The sequence below is a fragment of the Lissotriton vulgaris genome, chromosome 5 (assembly GCF_964263255.1).
Source record: "Lissotriton vulgaris chromosome 5, aLisVul1.2, whole genome shotgun sequence".
Classification (NCBI taxonomy): Eukaryota; Metazoa; Chordata; class Amphibia; order Caudata; family Salamandridae; genus Lissotriton; species Lissotriton vulgaris.
In genome coordinates, this window is record NC_141693.1 from 2,032,107,858 (window position 1) to 2,032,132,120 (window position 24,263).

The 24,263-nt window shown below is 50.0% G+C and overlaps 1 protein-coding gene across 5 annotated transcripts in view; it reads right to left on the bottom strand.

The window, feature by feature from the left end:
• Positions 1-1,655: 1,655 nt before the first annotated feature.
• The window catches only part of ST6GALNAC6 (ST6 N-acetylgalactosaminide alpha-2,6-sialyltransferase 6), a 78,680-nt gene continuing 56,072 nt past the window's right edge, over positions 1,656-24,263 (bottom strand). For 2 of the 5 annotated variants that reach the window (XM_086924942.1, XM_086924943.1), the window contains exons 6-7: positions 18,176-18,283; positions 1,656-2,926 (exon numbers count right to left, since the gene is read on the bottom strand). In XM_086924942.1, the coding sequence (XP_086781068.1) occupies positions 2,728-2,926; positions 18,176-18,283 (307 nt within the window). In that variant the 3' untranslated portion in view covers positions 1,656-2,727. The remainder of the gene's footprint in view (positions 2,927-18,175; positions 18,284-24,263) is intronic. The other 3 variants (XM_086924944.1, XM_086924945.1, XR_015296129.1) reach the window with 2 other exon arrangements.

Consider the following 24,263-nt stretch of genomic DNA (forward strand, 5'->3'; position numbering starts at 1 on the left):
ACCGAAGTCATCTGCGGCGTCCCCCAAGGATCCTCGCTGAGCCCCACCCTCTTCAACGTCTACATGAGCCCCCTCGCGGCCATCGCACGCCAACACAACCTCAGCATAATCTCCTACGCCGACGACACCCAGCTGATCCTCTCCCTGACCAACGACCCCGCCGCCGCAAGAGCCAACCTGCACGAAGGGATGAAAGAGGTAGCCGAGTGGATGACGACCAGCCGCCTGAAACTGAACTCAGACAAGACGGAGGTCCTCATCCTGGGCTCTTCACCCTCCGCCTGGGACGACTCCTGGTGGCCTCCCGCCCTGGGCACCGCACCCAAACCGACAGACCATGCACGCAACCTGGGCTTCATCCTGGACTCCTCCCTCTCCATGACCAGACAAGTCAACAACGTCTCCTCGGCGTGCTTCAACATCCTACGCATGCTACGGAAGATCTTCTGGTGGATCCCCACCGAGACCAGGAAGACCGTCACCCAGGCCCTCGTCACTAGCCGACTGGACTACGGCAACGCCCTCTACGCCGGTACCACCGCCAAGCTCCAGAAGAGACTCCAGCGGATCCAGAACGCCTCAGCCAGACTCATCCTCGACATCCCACGAACCAGCCACATCTCCGGACATCTGAGAGACCTGCATTGGCTACCCGTCAACAAAAGAATAACCTTCCGCCTCCTCACCCACGCACACAAAGCCCTACACGACCAAGGCCCGAGCTACCTCAACAACCGAATCAACTTCTACGCTCCCAAACGCCACCTCCGATCAGCCAACCACGCCCTCGCCGCCGCCCCCCGCATCCGAAGAGCGACAACAGGAGGAAGGTCCTTCTCCAACCTGGCCGCCAAGACCTGGAACTCCCTCCCGACCGACCTGCGCCTGACCCAAGACCACCTCTCCTTCAGGAAGAAGCTGAAGACCTGGCTGTTCGAGCAGTAGCGGCACCCCACCCCCCACCCCCAGCGCCTTGAGACCCTACAGGTATGTAGTGCGCTCTAGAAATGTCTTTGATTGATTGATTGATTGAACTGGGCCTTTAGTCCTTGAAGTCAGGGGGGCTGATGGTCGATCCCTGCGGCTCTGGGTGGGGGGCACCGCCACGGAACGTATCAGAAGTGAATGAGCAGCTTAAGGTCAAATCTTTATTCTGGATGTAAAATTCATCCTCAGCCCTTAAAAACTTGTTTGTTAACCAAACTTTTCTAAATTTAAAAGGGCTTTGACAGGGACATAGACGGGCCTTTCTCTGTTATCTAAGTATATTTTGAGTACACCCAGGGTGACATTAGAGGCATGCTGGTATACATGCTTCCAGGCTCACAGCTGGGCTCAGGGATTTTGGGACTCTCCTTAGGTATATCAATGCTGTCTTGAAGGGGTTCTGCTGCTTGATGCATGAATGGTTTGACAAAGAGGCCTCCATATTTTGCAAGAGGCTCGAGAACAAATGGAGGCTGCCACCTCTCTGGCATTCTCTCTCTCCCCAACAAGAGGGGAAGTGAAGCACCCACCACAGGATGTGCCTCAGAGTGAAAGGGGACTCCTTCCTCTGCCACACACATAGGCCACGCCCAACAGGGAAGGCTGAACTCTCACACAGGAAGCAGTTACAGGACTAAAGTGAGAACACAAACATTTACAGACATGGATCATGGGTTGTGCTTGCCACAGGCCAGCTGACACCAAAGTCTTTATTTGCAGCCCTCGTGAGATCACAAACACACATACACTGTCACCGCACACGAGGTAGACACGCCCATAAATACGGCCATGTTGTGGGCTGCTAGGACCCCCATGTGGTAATCCCCACCAAGAAATCTATAGCAAAGTGAATAAAGTACATTCCACGGTTAGCGGTCCGGAGAGTGAGAGGACTGAGTCCCCGGCATCGCTGTGCCGGTCGCTGTTGGATCACTTCAAGGCGCTGCACAGCGCTGCGTTGCTGAGCTGCACTTCAAGGCGCTGCCCAGCGCTGCGTCGCTGAGCTGCACTTCAAGGTGTTGCACAGCGCTGCTACCTGGGAAGCGGTGGCGGCACCAGGTGCTCAGATTACAACATAACGCCCTCAAAGTGAAGAGTGTGAAGGATAAGTTGGCTGTAGGGCTCCTTCCAATGCGCCCATGACCTCCAGCCGCCTCTGGGAGGAGTGTCGCAGCGCTAGGTGCCTCTGGGAGCGCTGCATGACCTCCAGCTGCCTCTGGGAGGAGTGTCGCCACGTCGGGCGCCATGATGGAGCCTGCCGTGGGAGGAAAGTGATGGAAGGTCCCAGCTGGAAGAGCTCATGGAAACAGTTCTGGGTTGAAGAAGTTCTGGAAGTTGGTCATGGTGGAACTTTGGAGCTGATGTGGGCTAACGCAAAGTGTCTGGTTGTGTAGAAGAGGGAGACCGAGCTGTTACGGGTGGAAGGAGCCGGATTAGGTTTCAAAGGTCTCTGGGAGAGGCTCATGACTGGAGGTTCCTGATAGAGGGGGACTTGGCTGGAAAGGATTGATGGAGCTGGTCCTGGACCAGTTGAGATGGCCGAGGCTCGATAGGGCCAGTGGAGGTGGTCTGTGCTGGAACGGCCAGTGGAGGTGGTCTGTGCTGGAAGGGCCGGTGGAGGTGGTCCTCGCTCCCAAGGGCCAGTAGAGGTGGTCTTCGCTCAGAAGGGCCGTGGAGGTGGTCTGTGCTGGAAGGACCTGGTGGAGCACGGCTCCAGGTGGAAGTAGTTGTGGACCCCTGTCAATGATCTTGAAACCAGCGTGGATGCGAGAAGGTGATGTTGTAGATGCTGGCCCAGTGCGCAAAGACAAGCTTCTCTGTGATGAAGCGGTGGTGGCTGCCCCGCCGGCTCCGTTCATTCTGGAGGTAGGTGGTGCACTCATCGGGGCCTTTGGGTTCATAGTAGTGGTACGCCACTTTGCGGAACGCCACACGCCGGCTGTAGGAGAACAAAGCAACAGTGTGAGTGTCCTGAGCCATGTGTGGGCTCTCAAGAGTGCACAACAGGCCGGCTCAGCAAGTCGATCAAGTGTACAGACTTCAGGTCTGCGACCTCAAGAGAAAGCAATAAACTCAAAAGTACTCAAAGCACAGTCACCAAAATGGCCGCCCCCTCCACCCCTGATTATCAGTTCTGTTCAGCGTTGCCTCAGTCTCCCGCTCTGCCACACACGCAAACCTGAGATGTAAAGACACTGCACACAACACCTGCAGTAGGAAAACAAAGGCACTAGAGGGCACTTTTTCACTTGGAGGGGACAAGGAGTCTAGTTAGGAAGGCTACCTGAGGGTGGGTCAGAAGAAGCATGACTCCCCCATCCAAGTCGGGGGTTCCACCAAGGGCCAAGTCTTGGACAGAGCACACGAGTCTGTTATACCTGCTGCTCAGCCAGTGTCACTGGGATGAAGAATGTAGGTGGTGGTGATGCTGTGGAATGTTGGCGTGTGGTGATGCTGTGGAATGTTGGCACGTGGTGATGCTGTGGAATGTTGGCGTGTGGTGATGCGGTGGAATGTTGGCATGTGGTGATGCTGTGGAATGTTGGTGCATGGGGATGCTGTGGAATGTTAGTGTGTGGGGATGTTGTGGAATGTTGGTGCATGGTGATGCTGAGGAATATTGGCGTGTGGTGATTCTGTGGAATGTTGGTGCGTGGTGATGCTGTGGAATGTTAGCGTGTAGTGATGCGGTGGAATGTTGGCATGTGGTGATGCTTTGGAATGTTGGTGTGTGGGGTTGGTGTGTGGGGATGTTGTGGAATATTGGTGTGTGGTGATGCTGTGGAATGTTGGTGTGTGGGGATGTTGTGGAATGTTGGTGTGTGGTGATGCTGTGGAATGTTGGCGTGTGGTGACTCTGTGGAATGTTGGTGCGTGGTGATGCTGTGGAATGTTGGCGTGTAGTGATGCGGTGGAATATTGGCATGTGGTGATGCTGTGGAATGTTGGTGTGTGGTAAGCATGGGCGAATTTTGCGAATCTCGCGTTCGCGAATTTTGCGGATTTGCGAACTCGCAATCCGCAAAATCAACGAATTCCCGCGAATTTGCGGATTTTTTTTTTTTTGTGTTCGCCCTTGTTTCTGCCAGTTCGCGAGGGTTTTTACAATTTCGCAATTTGCGAACTTACCTGTCGGGTCGCAAGTTTTGCGAACTTGTTGTTTCTACGTGTCCAGCCTGTTTGGGACACTCTTCTTCATCACTGCCACTCTCTGTCACCACTGCCACTCTCTGACTACTCATGCCACCCTCTGGCCCACCCATGCCACCCTCTGTTTCATCACCACACCCTCTGGTTGTCCAGAGTACATTATTTTCGGCAAAGCAAAGCACACCTTCCCTGCCTCAAGTGACCTGAATTAATTTGGGGCTGATTAATGTGTCACAGAATATTTTTTTAGCTGGCACCTGCTTCCTTAGTGCGCCCTGATTAGTGATCTTTTGCACTTGCTAAGTGCTTTCATTGTTGCAAAATTAGTTACAACACCTGCCCTGCCCCAACTGACAATAATGTATTAGGGGCTGATTAATGGATTTTAACTTCCAGCCTGGCTCCTGCTTGTCTCCCTTAGCTGTAATTCAGGACCTTTGTGGCATATGTGTAACTATTCTGAGGTTCAGAGCAGGGTCACATAATAGTTGCAACTGGCAACTGAACTCTGGAGGGGCCCCTCAGGAAGCACTACAGGAAATGGCTACTAATGATGAGCCTGAACTTTTGAACCTGGTAAGTAGTTTCAGTTTTGCTAAGATCGTATTTCTGCAATTTAGCACTTATTCGCGGGGCGCGAAGTTGTACTGGGAAGCCGCGAACTCACGCGAACAGTGCGAGCAGTGCGAGCAAAATCCGCTGCTCGCGGATTTGCGGATTTTGCGGGAGATTCGCGAATCTCGCGGATTGCGAATTTCCCGAAAATCCGCAAAATCCGCGAGCGAAACGGATTTTCCGCCCATGCTTAGTGTGTGGGGTTGGTGTGTGGGGATGTTGCGGAATGTTGGTGTGCGGTGATGCTGTGGAATGTTGGTGTGTGCGATTGGTGTATGTGGATGCCTGGAATGTTGGTGTGTGGGGATGCCTGGAATGTTGGTGTGTGGGGATGCCTGGAATGTTGGTGTGTGGGGTTGGTGTGTGGGGATGTTGTGGAATGTTGGTGTGTGGTGATGCTGTGGAATGTTGGTGTGTGCGATTGGTGTATGGGGATGCCTGGAATGTTGGTGTGTGGGGATGCCTGGAATGTTGGTGTGTGGGGATGCTGTGGAATGCTGGGTGAGTGAGAGAGTCAGTTGGAGACTGGGCTGAGCAGCACGAAGGCTGCCCCCTGGTGGGGCTCTTGATCTTAACAAACATCTTACTTGATCTTCCCTGGATTACTGGACTTCTTTCAATATACAGCGCCATGTTTAGGCTCTCCAGCAGTGCTTGGTTTTATTCTGGGGCTGAAAATGTTTTAATAATTCAACGTGTGCAGTAAATCATGCATTTCTGTAATGTTGGTGGATCGCCCAAATGATGAGGCAGACACTGTGGATCCTTAAGGAACGTTATTATATATTTATAAGGTGAAATCGCACAAAGGAGCGCCGGGCGTCTCACGGCATCGCGCTCCGATCGCTCGCACATGCGCACTGCGCTTTCTGCGCACATCGTCTCGTGATCTCGTCCTTGCGTGTCGCGTCATCACGCGCCCGCAAGGACTAGACCGCTACACTACATATCTCCCTTTTTTATACACAAACATAAAACATGCTATAAGTCCACTGTTTCAACATACCCCCATTTCAAAGTCTCTGAAACGAGCGGGTGTGACCACCGCTCTCCCTGCACGTGTACGTCTTACCGGGGTAGAGGCTTCTCGGACACCATCCCCCACCGGGCTCAACATTCCACTCCTCACTTGACTCCGTTCATTTCTCTGGGGTGTCAAGTCCTTTTCGACTCTCTCTTCCTCTACCCTCGGAGCTTACAGATCTTCTCCCTCTACATGCAAATGTCCTTCCACTTGGCCTTCGCCTTCTTCCGTTATTCTCTCCTCTCTGCTACTCAGTCCTAGATCTTGTTGGCCTTCCTCTTTTTCCTCAGGCCACTGTAGAATCTTGTTTCATTTAGCCATGCGGTCTTGGGACCACACATTTCCATCACTAAGCAACGCAGCCCTGTCATATACTTCCTCCACTTGCTTGGGCGAGCTGTACTTGCTTTCACCTTTCCTTTTTAGCACAGCCAACTTGACTCTCACCCATTCCCCTTTTTCCAAAGCCGCTTCTTTCACATTTCTTCTCCTGGTATAGTGCTCAGTATATACTTTTTGGGCCCTTTCGAGATTGTGCTGGACTAGGGCAGGTGACCATTTGCTGGTGACGGTCTTCTCCCTCCAGACCACATTGTCCTTCGTGAACGGGTGCCTGCCTCTTAGGATCTGGAAGGGGCTGTATCCTGTAGAGGTGGGGGTAATCCTGTACGCCCACATCATGCTTTGGATTTCCTTCTCCCAATCCTTGCCCTTCATGATGGCAGCTTGTATGGATCCCACGAGGACTCGATTAAATCTCTCCACCTGTCCGTTGCTCGAAGGGTGGTACACTGAAGTGTGCTTCATTTTGATTCCATTCCTTTCTGCATACTTGTACCACTTCTCAGATGTGAACTGCGGACCATTGTCACTGAGGATCGTCCTCGGGATCCCTTCTCTCAGGAACACTGAGGTGAGAAACTTGATGATAGTGTCAGTGTCCATCTCTGTCTGCACATGTATTTCTGGCCACTTAGAATATTTGTCCACCAAAACACATAAGTATTGTGGCATACCTTGGCTATCCAACACTGGTCCCAGAATGTCAACCGATACATCTTCCCAAGGGTTGTGCGGTTGGTCGAACCTTCCCAACGCGGGTCTCAATGGCTTCAATATTTTGTCTACTCCTTGGCACTGGTCACAGTCCCTCACGTGCCTTTCTACTTGACTGTCCAGTCCCGGCCACCAATACATTTGCTTCACTCGCAGTTTGGTTTTCACGATGCCGGGATGTCCTTCATGTAGCTGGCGCAGCAGGAGCGGGATCAGTCTTGTGGGGGGCACCACTTTGTCACCTCGATATAAGAGGATTCCGGAGTCACTCATCAATAGTTCTTCCCTTGCTTCGTAGAATTTACGGAGAACTTCCTTCAACCTCCTTTTCTCTGGCCAACCACCAAGCAGGCATTCGTTGACCTCCTTGATGTCTTCGTCCTCTTCGTACGCCTGCGCCCATTCTTGCCTGCTGATGACTCTTTCTGAGTCCTCCATCACAGCTATCATCTCTTCATCCTCCACCGACGAATTTGGCGCCTCCTCCATGGCCGAGGCTCGACTGAGGTAGTCAGCCACTTTGTTGCGTGTCCCCAGTATGTACTCTACATCATACCTATACGCCAGCAGCTTCAGCGTCATCTTGGCTATGCGTGGGGTGGCAGTTGCATGTCCACTCAAGGTGAGTACCTTGACCAGCGGTTTGTGGTCCATTTGCAGATGAAATCTCGTGCCCCACAGGAACTGCCTGAACTTCCCCATGGCCCATACCACCGCCAGCATTTCCTTCTCAATCACACTGAACTTTTGTTCTGTGGGGGATAACGCTCTGGATGCAAAGCTGAGGGTCTCCACGGTACCATCTTCTCTCTCTTGTGCGAGAACTGCCCCAAGCCCCTTTTAGCTGGCATCAGTGGTAAGTACCCAAGAGGATCATGTCCATGCAAAGGCACCGCCTGGCTTATGTCTTTCTTTAACACTTCGAATTCCCTCTGTGCTTCTTCATCCCAGTGGAGCGCCGTCTTGTCTCTTATGAGCTGCCTCAATTGATGCGTTTTTGTTGCAAAGTGCTGAACGAATTTACTATAGTATTCGGCCATCCCTAGGAAGGATCTCACTTCTCCTTGCTGACGAGGGCTCTGGCATCACAGATTGCCTTCACGTTCTCCCTCTCAGGGGTGATCCCATGTCCTCCAATCTCATGACCTAGGTGGGTGACAGATCTCATTCTCAGTCGACATTTGTTCCATTCAGCTGTCAGGCCCTTCTCCTGTAGCACGCTCAGTACTTTGTTCAGTTTCCTGTCGTGGTCTTCACGGTCCTTTCCCATCACTAAGATGTCGTTCTGGAAATATTGGATGCCGTCTACATCCTTGAACAGCCGGTGCATCAGCTTTTAGAACACTGCTGCAGCCGATGCCAGCGCGAAGGGCATTCTGCGAAATTGATAGCATCCAAATGGTGTTATGAAGGACGTGAATTTTTGGCTAGGCGGATGCAAGTCTATCTGATGATAGGTGGATGCGAGGTCAATGGTGGAGAACCACTTCACTCCCCTTGTTTTGGCCAGCATTTCTTCAATCCTGGGCAACGGGAATTTCTCCACTATCAGGCATTTATTTAGCTCTTGCAGGTCCACACACAACGCACCTTGCCGTTGGGTTTTCGTGTCACGACCAAGGGAGATAGCCATTCCGAACTGTCTATGGGCTCAATTATCCCTTGTTCTTCCAGTCTGCGTAATTCTTGTTGCACCGCTTCCCTTGCCGCTATGGGCACGTTCCGGACCTTGTGGGACACAGGTCGGGAGTTTTCTTTGAGCAGGATTTTGTGCATGAATTCCTCCGAATACCTTCGGGAATTCTCTCTTCACTTTCTTCAGATTCGGCCAGCACTCACTGTCCGTCAGCAATACTTGCTCACTGCCTCCCGGGTCCAGTTTTATCCCTTGGTCTCCTTGATCTCTCCATCCCAACACCAATGGGACTTTCTCTGCTACATACAGTTTGCAGTCTGCCGTTCTTCCCCTAAATTCAAACTTCAGGATCCGGTAGCCCACCATGGGGATCGGGGTATCAGTATATGAGACCGGTGGAATGTCTGGTGGTTCCAAGTTGGGGCCTAGGCTGGGTCTGAACTCTTCCTCCCATACAGATCTTTGGACTATGGTGTATGGGGATCCTGAGTCTATCGCAATCCTGATCTTCACTCCTCCTATCAGCATGTCGGACCGTGGTTTACTCTAGCGCTTGTTTTTTATTCCCAGCACTTGCTCCTCAATGCACAGCACCAGGTCTTCTTCTTCCAGTTCTTCTTCTTCTCCTTCTGGCCGGTCTTGTGCCACATACTTCACGATCCTCTTCTTGCCCTTCCTGCGACATACCTTCTCATAGTGACCTATCAGGCCACAGAACATGCATTTCGCCCGGAATGCTGGGCAACGTTTATCTTGGGCCGGGTGGTTCGCACTTCCACACGAGTAACACGTGGCTTTGCTTTCCGTAGATGGTTTCCATGTTTGACCTGATTTTCCCGACCATCTGTTGGTTCCTTTATTATCCCCGGCCGTCATTCTGTTCCATCCTGAATGCTCCGCATCGTCCACCTTGTTCACCATAGGTCTCTGGATGTTCTCCCTTTTTGCAGCGTCAGCGCATCGCTTCGACAGTTCCGCTTTCTTTACCATTGCTATTACTTCTTTTAGCGTCGCCTCTCCATGCGCCCACAACTTATCCTGGACCATCTTATTGGTGGTGTGCATCACGATTTGGTCCTTTATGAAGTTGTGTTGGAGTGTCCCGTACTTGCATGTAATCGCCAACCTTCTCAACGCTGCGACGTAGTCATCAATGGATTCTCCCGCTTCTTGCTTCGTCTGCTGGAAGTTAAAACGATCAATGGAGACGCACACCACGGGACGGTAGTGGGTAGGGTGTTAAAATATCGATAACAAAAATATAGCTGACATAAATATCGTTGCAAAAATATCGTTTACAAAAATATCGACACCCTATACTTAAACAGGTAAGTACATAAATATCGACTCCAAAATATCGTTGTAATTAATATAGATGTAAAAAATATCGACTTTTTAAAATAATTAAAATTACATTAAATAATAAATAAATATAAGTACTATTAACAAAATACATTACATTACTTTTATTTTTTAACTATTTCAAACAAATTTACTACACTTTTTAATTATAAACTTAATAAATGTGGACATATAAATTAATTTTACACATTACTTTATATAACAACAATAATACATATATATAATTAAAATACCCCTTTACCCAAAAACCCAAAACTGACCCTGAACCCTAAAAATACCCCTTTACCCAAAAACATTTTCACTAAAAAAATCCTGTACACACACCTAAAATTAATTAAAAAATTAACATAATTAATGACATAATTATTATTCAATTAACTAATTAAAATTAATTAACTATTATTTATTACACTATTTATATTTATTTAAAACATTAATTAATCTATTATTTCATTATATTTAAAAACCCCTTTACCCAAAAACTGAAAACTGACCCTGAACCCAAAAAAAACCCCTTTACCCAAAAACTAAAAACTGACCCTGAACCCTAAAAATACCCCTTTACCCAAAAACTAAAAACTGACCCTGAACCCTAAAAATACCCCTTTACCCAAAAACTGAAAACTGACCCTGAACCCTAAAAATACCCCTTTACCCAAAAACTGAAAACTGACCCTGAACCCTAAAAATACCCCTTTACCCAAAAACTGAAAACTGACTCTGAACCCTAAAAATACCCCTTTACCCAAAAACTAAAAACTGACCCTGAACCCTAAAAATACCCCTTTACCCAAAAACTGAAAACTGACCCTGAACCCTAAAAATACCCCTTTACCCAAAAACTGAAAACTGACCCTGAACCCTAAAAATACCCCTTTACCCAAAAACTGAAAACTGACCCTGAACCCTAAAAATACCCCTTTACCCTAAAACTGAAAACTGACCCTGAACCCTAAAAATACCCCTTTACCCAAAAACTGAAAACTGACCCTGAACACTAAAAATACCCCTTTACCCAAAAACATTTTCACTAAAAAAATCCTGTACACACACCTAAAAATAATTAAAAAATTAACATAATTAATTACATAATTATTATTCAATTAACTAATTGAAATTAATTAACTATTATTTATTACACTATTTATATTCATTTAAAACATTAATTAATGTATTATTTCATTATATTTAAATTACTTCCCACCCTACTCCCCTATAAACCCACAACCCGCTACGGAACTATTAATACTAAATTCAACTGAAAATACATTATTAAATAATAATATACTACTAAAAATAGTACTTTGACTAAAAATAATCATTAAAAACACTACATTACTTATAATTATTTAAAAAACGATATTATTGTAAACTATGTTTTTGTAAACGATATTTATTACAACTATATTAATGTTAACGATATTACTTACCTGTCTGTCGATATTTTGGTCAGACGATATTTTTGTCATCGATATTTCTTCCTGTAGATATTTTTGCGGCGATATTTATGTTAGGCGATATTTTTGCGGCGATATTCCTGCTCTGTACCACGGTGGTGATTATCTAGATCTTCTACGGCATGCCGGAAGACATCATCATCAGCTGCTGGTGTAGGCGTGGGCACTAGGTTCGTGAACACTCTTATCCCTTCCGGACCTAGATTATGTAAGAGTATCCTTCTTCTCCTCGCACTGGGGAAGGGTTCTCCGTTTTCATCTTCTAAAGCTTCTAGATAGTTCTTGAAATATTCCCTCCAGTCTTCCCATTTCATCTGGGGTTCACCTGGTTTGGGCAGAAATGGAATCGGCGTCGTAAGGGAAGAGGCTTGTGTGCTCATCCTGGCCTGTTCTTCCGGTTCCCCTACTTGATTTCTAGGGCTACCTGGTGCGCTTGTGTTCCCGCCTTGTGCCGTGTTGGGTCGGGGTTCTCCTTCTCCCCCTTCTCTGCTCTGTCCCCGTTCCACCAGGGCCTCAGTGGGGTGTAGCTACCCTCCTACCGTGCTTCCCGTCCTTGTTTGCCTCCGTTCCTGGCCCTGGTGCACGTGGTGGGAGCGTCTCGTTTCCTTGCGCCTCTGCCACGCTCCTCCTGCAATTCACTGCCACCGTGCTTCTTTTCCTTTGTCCCTTGACCGGTACATGCAGTGGTCTTCCAATGCCTGTTGTTCCACTGTGTGCCTTTTTTTTCTTCTTAGGAAGCAGTTTGGGCTTCTTGTGGGAAATCCCAACTCTCGTCGCCACTGTAATGTTGGTGGATCGCCCAAATGATGAGGCAGACACTGTGGATCCTTAAGGAACGTTATTATTTATTTATAAGGTGAAATCGCACAAAGGAGCGCCGGGCGTCTTAATGCATCGCGCTCCGATCGCTCGCACATGGGCACTGCGCTTCCCGCGCATGCGCACATCGTCTTGCGATCTCGTCCTTGCGTGTCGTGTGATCACGCGCCCGCAAGGACTAGACCGCTACACTACAATTTCTTGACTCTGTTTCTTCTGCACCGTGGCCTACCCCTGCGTAGCCCCAATGAGAGCCATTGATGGCTCCTGTGGACCCCCCTTGACCCCGGAGGAGTCCCAGAGTCCCCTGAGACCCCTGTGTGGGATGTGGGGCCAGCGAGGGAGAGTGAGGACGCCATGTTGCCAGCCTGGGCTCTCCTGGGGGACTGGGTGAAAGGAGGAGCTCTCTCATCGCATGTTTAGAGGTGGGATGGAGGCAATGAGCTCCTACAGAGACAGCAGGGGGCAGTGAGAGTGACAGAAGAGAGGAAAGGAGAGCATGCACGAGGAGAGTCCCCCAGGGTTAAAAGGACTGCTGGGGCTCCTGAGACAGTGTTTGCACAAAGGGCGCACGTAGATCCGTTGCATCTTTGGGAAAGCTCGTGCTGTTGAGTGCAGCCCATATAGAGCTCTCAGTTAATGTCCCCAGGACAGGGTTTGGAAGGATGAGGGGACCTTGGGGGCTGGCTTGCGTCAGGATGTCTGATCATGCCTCCAGGTGAGCGATTGGTGAGAGTCTGACTGGGACTGAGGCCAAAGTGTCCTGGAACTTCCAGGGAGCATTGGTCTCCTTGGAGCCGTGGCACAGTGTCAGCAGGGGAGCTCTGTGTGACACCGGCCGTGCCATCTGTGAAGGGAAACACCACCTGTGGTGATCTATCCAGAGTGAGGGACTGTACTCTGGGGCCAAACGGCTGCACGGTCAAGTGCTTGGTGAGCGTCAGACCGGCCAAGACCATCCCATCTCCTCTCACTCACTGACCTTATGCTGGTCTTTGACCCTGCACAGTCCTCCGCTAGCCTTGGCTAGGCTTGAGCTAAAGATAATACCATATACATACATACATACAGACACACATACATAGGTGCAGATGTGTGGAACCTAGAGGACTTTGCAAGAATCCAGACCCCAGGGCCATGGTAGGAGGTTGACACCCGTCAGGGTGCCACCTGTGAGGACCACCAGTAGACCAGGGGGGACCCCACTCCTCCGTTTGGGGGAGCCTTGACATGAACTCTGCCTTTAGTGAAGTTTAGGCCACAGGTTTCAGAGCTGAAGGTCAAAGACACACCCCGCTTGTCGGCAGAAACGTCGCTAGAGCTTGTGGTGCCCGGGCCTATCCCTCAGATTGCCGCCCCCCTGGGGGGTGCTGGGGAAAAAGGACAGCGAGCACATGAAAGAGGTCCGAGAGACACGTAGTATCGCCGCTAATAGTTACCTTGATCATGCAAGTTACATGCACATACATGACACGGCCCAGGGCTAGACAGCCCGCGTCCCCAAAATAGTGCCGCCTAGAGCGGACTGACCCCACCTGGGTACGCCGCGGAAGGAAAAGCAGAAGGAAACTCAAAACTTACATCAGTTCTACCTATCTTCTTCCTCCCATTCTCAAACCCCCTCTTCTGAGTACACCATCCTTAAATTTCCTTTGATTGACTCCACAGCCTTAGGTCAACTTATGAATCGAACTAAGTCAGGCTCGCCTGCAGACCCATGTCCTCCTACCATCTTTCGTCTGGCGCTCCCTACTTTAGAGAATCATCTTATCTCCATACTGAATAAATCATTAGATATTGGCCAGCTCCCCTCTAGTTTCAAAGAAGCACGAGTTAGGCCCCTAAAGCCAGGGGATGATCCCACTAACTTAAAAAATTATAGACCTATATCCCAGCTGCCTTTTCTGTTCAAAATTTTGGAACAGCATGTTCTGAGCTCTCTCTCAGCATTCCTGGAGTCGCACCATCTACTCCATGAGCGGCAAGCAGGTTTCCGGGCACACCATAGCACTGAATTAGTGATGCTTTCAGTGCTAGATGAGCTCAGAGGTATGGCTGACAGTAAAAAGCCGAGTGCCCTGATATTATTAGATCTGTCAGCCGCATTCGATACTGTCAGCCATACCCTACTTTTGGACAGACTGGCCACTTTTGGGATAAAAGACACAGCCTATAAATGGCTAAAATCCTTTCTTTCTGGGAGAACTCAAAGGATTCAACTGGGGGACTGTATATCAGGTTAGGGTGCCCTGAAGTGTGGAGTCCCCCAGGGATCTGCTTTGTCCCCACTCCTTTTCAATCTTTATCTGCAGCCCTTAATCAACTCTTTGGTGAGCATGGGCTGTAAAACTTCTAACTACGCCGACGACACTCAGTTGCTACTGAGTATCGATAATACGGCTTGTGCACAGACCCATGCCCAAACGATTCTTAGACACACAGTGAGCTGGATGACAGCAAACTCGTTGAAAATCAATCCAGACAAGACTGGGGTCTTGGTGGTTTCAACTGCAGCCTCTCCCTGGAGCGATTTGTTTTGGCCTCAAGACCTTGGCCCTACCCCGAAACCTTGTCTGAAGGTAAAAAGTCTAGGTATAAATATTGATCACGAGCTGTCAATGGCTCGTCAGATTTCATCTGTGGTTGGGACCTGTACTAATTTAATTAGACAGTTACGTAAGCTAGTCCCCCTTCTCTGCTTTTCCACGCTTCGTACCATTGTCTCCGCCACCATAATTTGAAGACTAGACTACGGGAATGCCCTGTATTTGGGGTTGCCCAAAACTTTGATCAACAGGTTGCAAGTTGTCTTGAATGACGCAGCCAGGCTGATTTTCAGGCTACCCAGACGGACTCAGGCATCCCCGCTGTTGCGTAAGCTACATTGGCTCCCCATAAAACAACATGTGGCGTTTAAGAGCCTATGCATTGCTCATAAGGCTGTCTATGGCCAGGCACCTGCGTGCATAAATGACCGCCTTGGGATATATAAACCCAGACGATCACTAAGGTCTTCTAACACCCGACTGTTGTCTTGTCCCCGCTATAAATTAGCAACGAAGGGTGGCAGATCTTTTTCAGTGATGGTTCCTCAGATTTGGAATAAACTCCCGGAGTCTCTCCGTAAGGAAACCAATCTATTGCGCTTCAGGAAGTCTTTTAAAACATTCCTGTTCAGGGAAGTCTTAAACACTGCCTAACACCTTGGATCTAGGTATCTTCCTGCTGTTTCACCATTATTGTTTCCTTCTGTTAAATAGCGCCTAGAGACCTGTTGGTGATTCGGCGCTATATAAGCTGTAGTTAACATTAACATTAACATCCCGTTTGTGACATCTCACTCACAATATCACCGCTTGTGCAGGACCCTTGTCCCCTGTCTGCCCCGTCCATGACCTCGGCAATGTCTGCAGGCCCGTCCACCACACTGGGTTTGACCACGCTTCCCCTGGCAGCCGCTTCAGGATACTATAGGTGAGCCCAATGCACCTGAGCACTAGACAACTTGAGTTCTGCAGTTGGGGCAGTAAGTTAAAGACAAAGCTGGAAGGACAAAATAGGTTTATTCTGTCCCAAGTCTCGATTGTCTTCACCTTCAGGTAACAGCGTATAAACTAAAGGCACACTGTATGTTTAAAGATAAATCCAAGTTAAAGTAATCGGTAGGAAATGCATTTGTTTGCCTTATGATATTTAATTGATTAATTCAGTCACTACAGATGAGTGTAACCAGACAGTAAAGGAATAGATTCCCGGTGGTGGTGGGTAAGGATTGGTGGTTAACGACTTCTGTTTTTAAAGTGCTACGATGTCCCATCCTATGACTTAAAGCACAATGAATGTGCAACTCATTATTTTAACACAGTATAACATGTTTTTGAAGTGTCACATGTCGCTATGGAATGTCTTTCATAAGTCACTGCATCAATGGAAACGTCACATTTGCAATGCGAATACCTGGCAGCTTGATATTAACCACCTGCGCTACCTCACACAAATGAAACCTGCCACTGGATGAACCTCCCATCTCTCTCCGGCAGGTAAATGAATCGCCAGAGTTTACTTGGCACTGTGTGTTGCCCAAAAACTGCTCAATATATAAGGAACATTGTAGTACTTTTAACACCTCTGTACTGCTACAAAACTGCGAAACAAAAGTTCCATTACTGAGAAGAGTATTTTGAAGTGCAGGCCCATTCAAAGCACTGCCCCTGTTACTGTGCCGGTTTGTCCTTGTGTCCAAGGCCCGGCCAGAGCCTGTAACCCACTCGCTCTACACATAACAGAGAAAGCACCGTAGCTGCCAAGGTTTCAGACTGCTCTGTGAGACCTTTCATATGTCCACCCCACCTGCCTTCAGAAAGGCTCGGACTCACGCCGGTGCTGTCCAGAGCCATGCACACACCTTCCCCGCTCAGCGCCTAGAGGTGGTTGTATAAGCAGTGCGCGCTGGACAAAGCCACCGCACACTTACCTCCCTGGCAGAGACACCGGGCGAGCAGTGAGACCAGATGGCAGAGCTCCATCACCCCGCACTACCCAGGATCGGGCACGGTCAAACAACACCGCCACCTTTCAAGGAGGAGCATCCGTGACGGGCAGACGGCAGAGCCAATGGCGAGCGCGCAAGAAGAGGCAGATGATTTCAATCTGAGGCTCAGCTGAAGGCGGCTGAGGGGGGGGCACGCAAGGCTGCAGCTTTATAATGTATTTGGGTACACTGTGTCAGCGAGTGCCCCAAATAAATGATAACGGCCAGTGCCGTGCGGCCGCCACCCTGAAGATAGTGCGGCCTGAGGGTCAGGCTTTTGAACACCAGCGTCAACTCAATCCTTCTGTATGGAGCAGAAACTCGGAGGGGAACGGAGACCACCACCAACAAAGATAGACTTTCATCAGCCCCTGTCTGAAGGAAACCCTCCAACTCCACTGGCAAAACACCATCAGCAACAGCGACTATAGCGGCCGACTTTCCAACGCCCTGCTCATGAAGAAATCAGGAAAATTGGCTGGGGCTGGATAAGTCGCACCCTCCACAAGCCCGCGTCAAACACCACCAGGGAAGTCCTGACCCGGAACTCTCAAGGGAAAGGAAAAGAGAAAGGCCAAGAGACACCTGGCGTCAAGGCTTCAAGGCTGACCGCACGGTGACGGGTTTCAATTGGAGTCAAATTGAAAGAAAACCCAGGACAGAGGCGGCGGAGAGGCCTGGTTGATGGCCGATGACCTAGGAGGGGTAGTAGGCATAAGTAAGGATTTCCACATTTCTTTCTAAGTTTTTCTCCACAGAGAAAACATGTTCCTTGTGGAGAAACCCCTTCCTTCAAGTCCCCTCCAACTTAGGAGAAAGCCCACCCCTCTTACATCCTTTAAGGGTGCTAACGAGCCATTCGCTGGCGTCCGTCTCCAACCACTTCTGTGTAGAGAAGGGTTGGTCAAAGATTGTGAATGTCCACAAACATACATGTTTTTGGTCTTCACAGACATGTTTTTGGTCTTCGCAGACATGTTCTTTGGTCTTCACAGACATGTTTTTGGTCTTCGCAGACATGTTTTTGGTCTTCGCAGACATGTTCTTTGGTCTTCACAGACATGTTTTTGGTCTTCGCAGACATGTTTTTGGTCTTCGCAGACATGTTCTTTGGTCTTCACAGACATGTTTTTGGTCTTCGCAGACATGTTTTTGGTCTTCGCAGACATGTTCTTTGGTCTTCACAGACATGTTTTTGGTCTTCGCAGACATGTTTTTGGTCTTCGCAGACATGTTCTTTGGTCTTCATATACTTACTGGGGTCCCATGCACTGTTCTCACCATTTCCCTTGGGACTTGCTATTGCACAGTTCTCTGAACTCATTGTGGACAAATATGCAGAAGTGAACCCTTCACACCCACCAACATTCCTATTGTGAATTCCTAGCAGGCCTAAATGAAGGTATTATCAGTCATAATCATGTTTATGGCCCAAAAATGCCTTCTTCCTTTAGTGGGGCAGGGAGAGAAATCGGGAGGAGCGGGGGGAGGGGGGAGACTATTTACAACAGAAGCAATTAAAATAGAGTGTGACTTACCTGCAGTAGTTTGGGGGGACCATTCCGTAAACATGAACCTGATCACAAAGATCCATTGCTATCCCCATTGTGAACCAACCGGTGCTCAGCCAAGAGCGGGACTTCTCTCTGAGAACAGTAGGGTAGGGAGGAGGAAACCAGGAGAGAGGAGAAGGAAGGAGGAAACCAGGAGAGAGGAGAAGGAAGGAGGAAACCAGGAGAGAGGAGAAGGAAGGGGGAAACCAGGAGAGAGGAGAAGGAAGGAGGAAACCAGGAGAGAGGAGAAGGAAGGAGGAAACCAGGAGAGAGGAGAAGGAAGGGGGAAACCAGGAGAGAGGAGAAGGAAGGAGGAAACCAGGAGAGGGGAGAAGGAAGGGGGAAACCAGGAGAGAGGAGAAGGAAGGAGGAAACCAGGAGAGAGGAGAAGGAAGGAGGAAACCAGGAGAGAGGAGAAGGAAGGGGGAAACCAGGAGAGAGGAGAAGGAAGGGGGAAACCAGGAGAGAGGAGAAGGAAGGAGGAAACCAAGGAAGAAGGGAGGAGGAAACCAGGAGAGAGGAGAAGGAAGGAGGAAACCAAGGAAGAAGGGAGGAGGAAACCAGGAGAGAGGAGAAGGAAGGAGGAAACCAGGAGAGAGGAGAAGGAAGGAGGAAACCAGGAGAGAGGCGAAGGAAGGAGGAAACCAAGGAAGAAGGGAGGTGGAAACCAGGAGAGAGGAAAAGGAAGGAGGAAACCAAGGAAGAAGGGAGGATGAAACCAGGAGAGAGGAGAAGGAAGGAGGAAACCAGGAGAGAGGAGAAGGAAGGGGGAAACCAGGAGAGAGGAGAAGGAAGGAGGAAACCAGGAGAGAGAAGAAGGAAGGAGGAAACCAGGAGAGAGAAGAAGGAAGGGGGAAACCAGGAGAGAGGAGAAGGAAGGAGGAAACCAGGAGAGAGGAGAAGGAAGGAGGAAACCAGGAGAGAGGAGAAGGAAGGAGGAAACCAGGAGAGAGGAGAAGGAAGGAGGAAACCAGGAGAGAGGAGAAGGAAGGGGGAAACCAGGAGAGAGGAGAAGGAAGGAGGAAACCAAGGAAGAAGGGAGGAGGAAACCAGGAGAGAGGAAAAGGAAGGAGGAAACCAGGAGAGAGGAGAAGGAAGGAGGAAACCAGGAGAGAGGCGAAGGAAGGAGGAAACCAAGGAAGAAGGGAGGTGGAAACCAGGAGAGAGGAGAAGGAAGGAGGAAACCAAGGAAGAAGGGAGGATGAAACCAGGAGAGAGGAGAAGGAAGGAGGAAACCAGGAGAGAGGAGAAGGAAGGAGGAAAGCAAGGAAGAAGGGAGGTGGAAACCAGGAGAGAGGAGAAGGAAGGAGGAAAGCAGGAGAGAGGAGAAGGAAGGAGGAAAGCAGGCGAGAGGAGAAGGAAGGAGGAAACCAGGAGAGAGGAGAAGGAAGGAGGAATCCAGGAGAGAGGAGAAGGAAGGAGGAAAGCAGGAGAGAGGAGAAGGAAGGAGGAAACCAGGAGAGAGGAGAAGGAAGGAGGAAAGCAAGGAAGAAGGGAGGTGGAAACCAGGAGAGAGGAGAAGGAAGGAGGAAACCAAGGAAGAAGGGAGGTGGAAACCAGGAGAGAGGAGAAGGAAGGAGGAAAGCAAGGAAGAAGGGAGGTGGAAACCAGGAGAGGGGAGAAGGAAGGAGGAAAGCAAGGAAGAAGGGAGGAGGAAACCAGGAGAGAGGAGAAGGAAGGAGGAAACCAGGAGAGAGCAGAAGGAAGGAGGAAACCAAGGAAGAAGGGAGGAGGAAACCAGGAGAGATGAAAAGGAAGGAGGAAACCAGGAGAGAGGAGAAGGAAGGAGGAAACCAGGAGAGAGGAGAAGGAATGAGGAAACCAGGAGAGAGGAGAAGGAAGGAGGAAACCAGGAAAGAGGAGAAGGAAGGAGGAAACCAAGGAAGAAGGGAGGAGGAAACCAGGAGAGAGGAAAAGGAAGGAGGAAACCAGGAGAGAGGAGAAGGAAGGAGGAAACCAGGAGAGAGGAGAAGGAAGGAGGAAACCAGGAGAGAGGAGAAGGAAGGAGGAAACCAGGAGAGAGGAGAAGGAAGGGGGAAACCAGGAGAGAGGAGAAGGAAGGAGGAAACCAGGAGAGAGGAGAAGGAAGGAGGAAACCAGGAGAGATGAGAAGGAAGGGGGAAACCAGGAGAGAGGAGAAGGAAGGAGGAAACCAGGAGAGAGGAGAAGAAGGAAGGGGGAAACCAGGAGAGAGGAGAAGGAAGGAGGAAACCAGGAGAGAGGAGAAGGAAGGAGGAAACCAGGAGAGAGGAGAAGGAAGGGGGAAACCAGGAGAGAGGAGAAGGAAGGAGGAAACCAGGAGAGAGGAGAAGGAAGGAGGAAAGAGGAGAAGGAAGGAGGAAACCAGGAGAGAGGAGAAGGAAGGAGGAAACCAGGAGAGAGGAGAAGGAAGGGGGAAACCAGGAGAGAGGAGAAGGAAGGAGGAAACCAGGAGAGAGGAGAAGGAAGGGGGAAACCAGGAGAGAGGAGAAGGAAGGAGGAAACCAGGAGAGAGGAGAAGGAAGGGGGAAACCAGGAGAGAGGAGAAGGAAGGAGGAAACCAAGGAAGAAGGGAGGAGGAAACCAGGAGAGAGGAAAAGGAAGGAGGAAACCAAGGAAGAAGGGAGGATGAAACCAGGAGAGAGGAGAAGGAAGGAGGAAACCAGGAGAGAGGCGAAGGAAGGAGGAAACCAAGGAAGAAGGGAGGTGGAAACCAGGAGAGAGGAGAAGGAAGGAGGAAACCAGGAGAGAGGCGAAGGAAGGAGGAAACCAAGGAAGAAGGGAGGTGGAAACCAGGAGAGAGGAGAAGGAAGGAGGAAACCAAGGAAGAAGGGAGGATGAAACCAGGAGAGAGGAGAAGGAAGGAGGAAACCAAGGAAGAAGGGAGGATGAAACCAGGAGAGAGGAGAAGGAAGGAGGAAACCAGGAGAGAGGAGAAGGGAGGAGGAAAGCAAGGAAGAAGGGAGGTGGAAACCAGGAGAGAGGAGAAGGAAGGAGGAAAGCAGGAGAGAGGAGAAGGAAGGAGGAAAGCAGGCGAGAGGAGAAGGAAGGAGGAAACCAGGAGAGAGGAGAAGGAAGGAGGAATCCAGGAGAGAGGAGAAGGAAGGAGGAAACCAGGAGAGAGGAGAAGGAAGGAGGAAAGCAAGGAAGAAGGGAGGTGGAAACCAGGAGAGAGGAGAAGGAAGGAGGAAACCAAGGAAGAAGGGAGGTGGAAACCAGGAGAGAGGAGAAGGAAGGAGGAAAGCAGCAGGAGAGAGGAGAAGGAAGGAGGAAAGCAAGGAAGAAGGGAGGAGGAAACCAGGAGAGAGGAGAAGGAAGGAGGAAACCAGGAGAGAGCAGAAGGAAGGAGGAAACCAAGGAAGAAGGGAGGAGGAAACCAGGAGAGATGAAAAGGAAGGAGGAAACCAGGAAAGAGGAGAAGGAAGGAGGAAACCAAGGAAGAAGGGAGGAGGAAACCAGGAGAGAGGAAAAGGAAGGAGGAAACCAGGAGAGAGGAGAAGGAAGGAGGAAACCAGGAGAGAGGCGAAGGAAGGAGGAAACCAAGGAAGAAGGGAGGTGGAAACCAGGAGAGAGGAGAAGGAAGGAGGAAACCAGGAGAGAGGAGAAGGAATGAGGAAACCAGGAGAGAGGAGAAGGAAGGAGGAAACCAGGAAAGAGGAGAAGGAAGGAGGAAACCAAGGAAGAAGGGAGGAGGAAACCAGGAGAGAGGAAAAGGAAGGAGGAAACCAGGAGAGAGGAGAAGGAAGGAGGAAACCAGGAGAGAGGCGAAGGAAGGAGGAAACCAAGGAAGAAGGGAGGTGGAAACCAGGAGAGAGGAGAAGGAAGGAGGAAACCAAGGAAGAAGGGAGGATGAAACCAGGAGAGAGGAGAAGGAAGGAGGAAACCAGGAGAGAGGAGAAGGAAGGAGGAAAGCAAGGAAGAAGGGAGGTGGAAACCAGGAGAGAGGAGAAGGAAGGAGGAAAGCAGGAGAGAGGAGAAGGAAGGAGGAAAGCAGGCGAGAGGAGAAGGAAGGAGGAAACCAGGAGAGAGGAGAAGGAAGGAGGAATCCAGGAGAGAGGAGAAGGAAGGAGGAAAGCAGGAGAGAGGAGAAGGAAGGAGGAAACCAGGAGAGAGGAGAAGGAAGGAGGAAAGCAAGGAAGAAGGGAGGTGGAAACCAGGAGAGAGGAGAAGGAAGGAGGAAAGCAGGAGAGAGGAGAAGGAAGGAGGAAAGCAAGGAAGAAGGGAGGTGGAAACCAGGAGAGAGGAGAAGGAAGGTGGAAAGCAGGCGAGAGGAGAAGGAAGGAGGAAAGCAGGAGAGAGGAGAAGGAAGGAGGAATCCAAGAGAGAGGAGAAGGAAGAGGGAAAGCAAGGAAGAAGGGAGGAGGAAACCAGGAGAGAGGAGAAGGAAGGAGGAAACCAGGAGAGAGGAGAAGGAAGGAGAAAACCAGGAGAGAGCAGAAGGAAGGAGGAAACCAAGGAAGAAGGGAGGAGGAAACCAGGAGAGAGGAGAAGGAAGGAGGAAACCAGGAGAGAGGAGAAGGAAAGAGGAAAGCAAGGAAGAAGCGAGGAGGAAACCAGGAGAGAGGAAAAGAAAGGAGGAAAGCAAGGAAGAAGGGAGGAGGAAACCAGGAGAGAGGAGAATGGAGGAAGAAACCAGGAAAGAGAAGGAAGGAGGAAACCAAGGAAGAAGGCAGGAGGAAACCAGGAGAGAGGAGAAGGAAGGAGGAAACCAGGAGAGAGCAGAAGGAAGGAGGAAAGCAAGGAAGAAGGGAGGAGGAAACCAGGAGAGAGGAAAAGAAAGGAGGAAACCAAGGAAGAAGGCAGGAGGAAACCAGATGAGAGAGGAGAAGGGAGGAGGAAACCAGGAGAGAGGAGAAGGAAGGAGGAAAGCAAGGAAGAAGGGAGGAGGAAACCAGATGAGAGAGGAGAAGGGAGGAGGAAACCAGGAGAGAGGAGAAGGAAGGAGGAAAGCAAGGAAGAAGGGAGGAGGCAACCAGGAGAGAGGAGAAGGAAGGAGGAAAGCAGGAGAGAGGAGAAGAAAGGAGGAAACCAAGAGAGAGGAGAAGGACGGAGGAAACCAGGAAAGAGGAGAAGGAAGGAGGAATGCAAGGAAGAAGGCAGGAGGAAACCAGGAGAGAGGAAAAGGAAGGAGGAAAGCAGGAGAGAGGAGAAGGAAGAAACCAGGAGAGAGGAGAAGAAAGGAGGAAACCAAGGAAGAAGAGAGGAGGAAACCAGGAGAGAGGAGAAGGAAGGAGGAAACCAGGAGAGAGGAGAAGGACGGAGGAAACCAGGAAAGAGGAGAATGAAGGAGGAAACCAAGGAAGAAGGCAGGAGGAAACCAGATGAGAGAGGAGAAGGGAGGAGGAAACCAGGAAGTAAGAAGGTAGGAGGAAGCCAGAGTAGAAGGGAGGTGGAAACCAAGATAGTAGAAGTAAAGGGGGAACAGGAGAGGAGAAAGAAGGAGGAAACCAGAGAAGAAGGGAGGAGGAAACCAGAGGAGAAGGGTGGAGGAAACAAGGAGAGGAAAAAGGAAGAGGAAACCAGAAGAGAGGAGAAGGGAGGATGAAACCAGAGAAGAAGTTAGGTGGACACCAGGTGAAAAGGTAGGAGGAACCAAGAGAGGTGAAAAGAAAGAAGAAAACCAGAGGAAAAGAGGAGTGAAAATCAGGAGAGGAGAAGGGAGGAAGAAACCAGAAGAGAGGAGAAGGAAGGAGGAAACCAGGAGAGAGGAGAAGGAAGGAGGAAACCAGGAGAGAGGAGAAGGAAGGAGGAAACCAGAGAAGAAGTTAGGTGGACACCAGGTGAAAAGGTAGGAGGAAACCAAGAGAGGTGAAAAGAAAGAAGAAAACCAGAGGAAAATTGGAGTGAAAATCAGGAGAGGAGAAGGGAGGAGGAAACCGGAAGAGAGGAGAAGGAAGGAGGAAACCAGGAGAGAGAAGAAAGAAGGTCGAAACCAGGAGAGAGAACGAGGGAGGAGGAGCCAGAGGAGAGGAAAAGGGTGGAGGAAACAAGAGGAGAGGAGCAGGGAGAAAGAAACCAGGAGACAGGAGAGAGGAGACGGGAGGAAGAAACCAGAGGAGAAAGAGAAGGACAGAGGAGAAGGGAGGAAGAAACA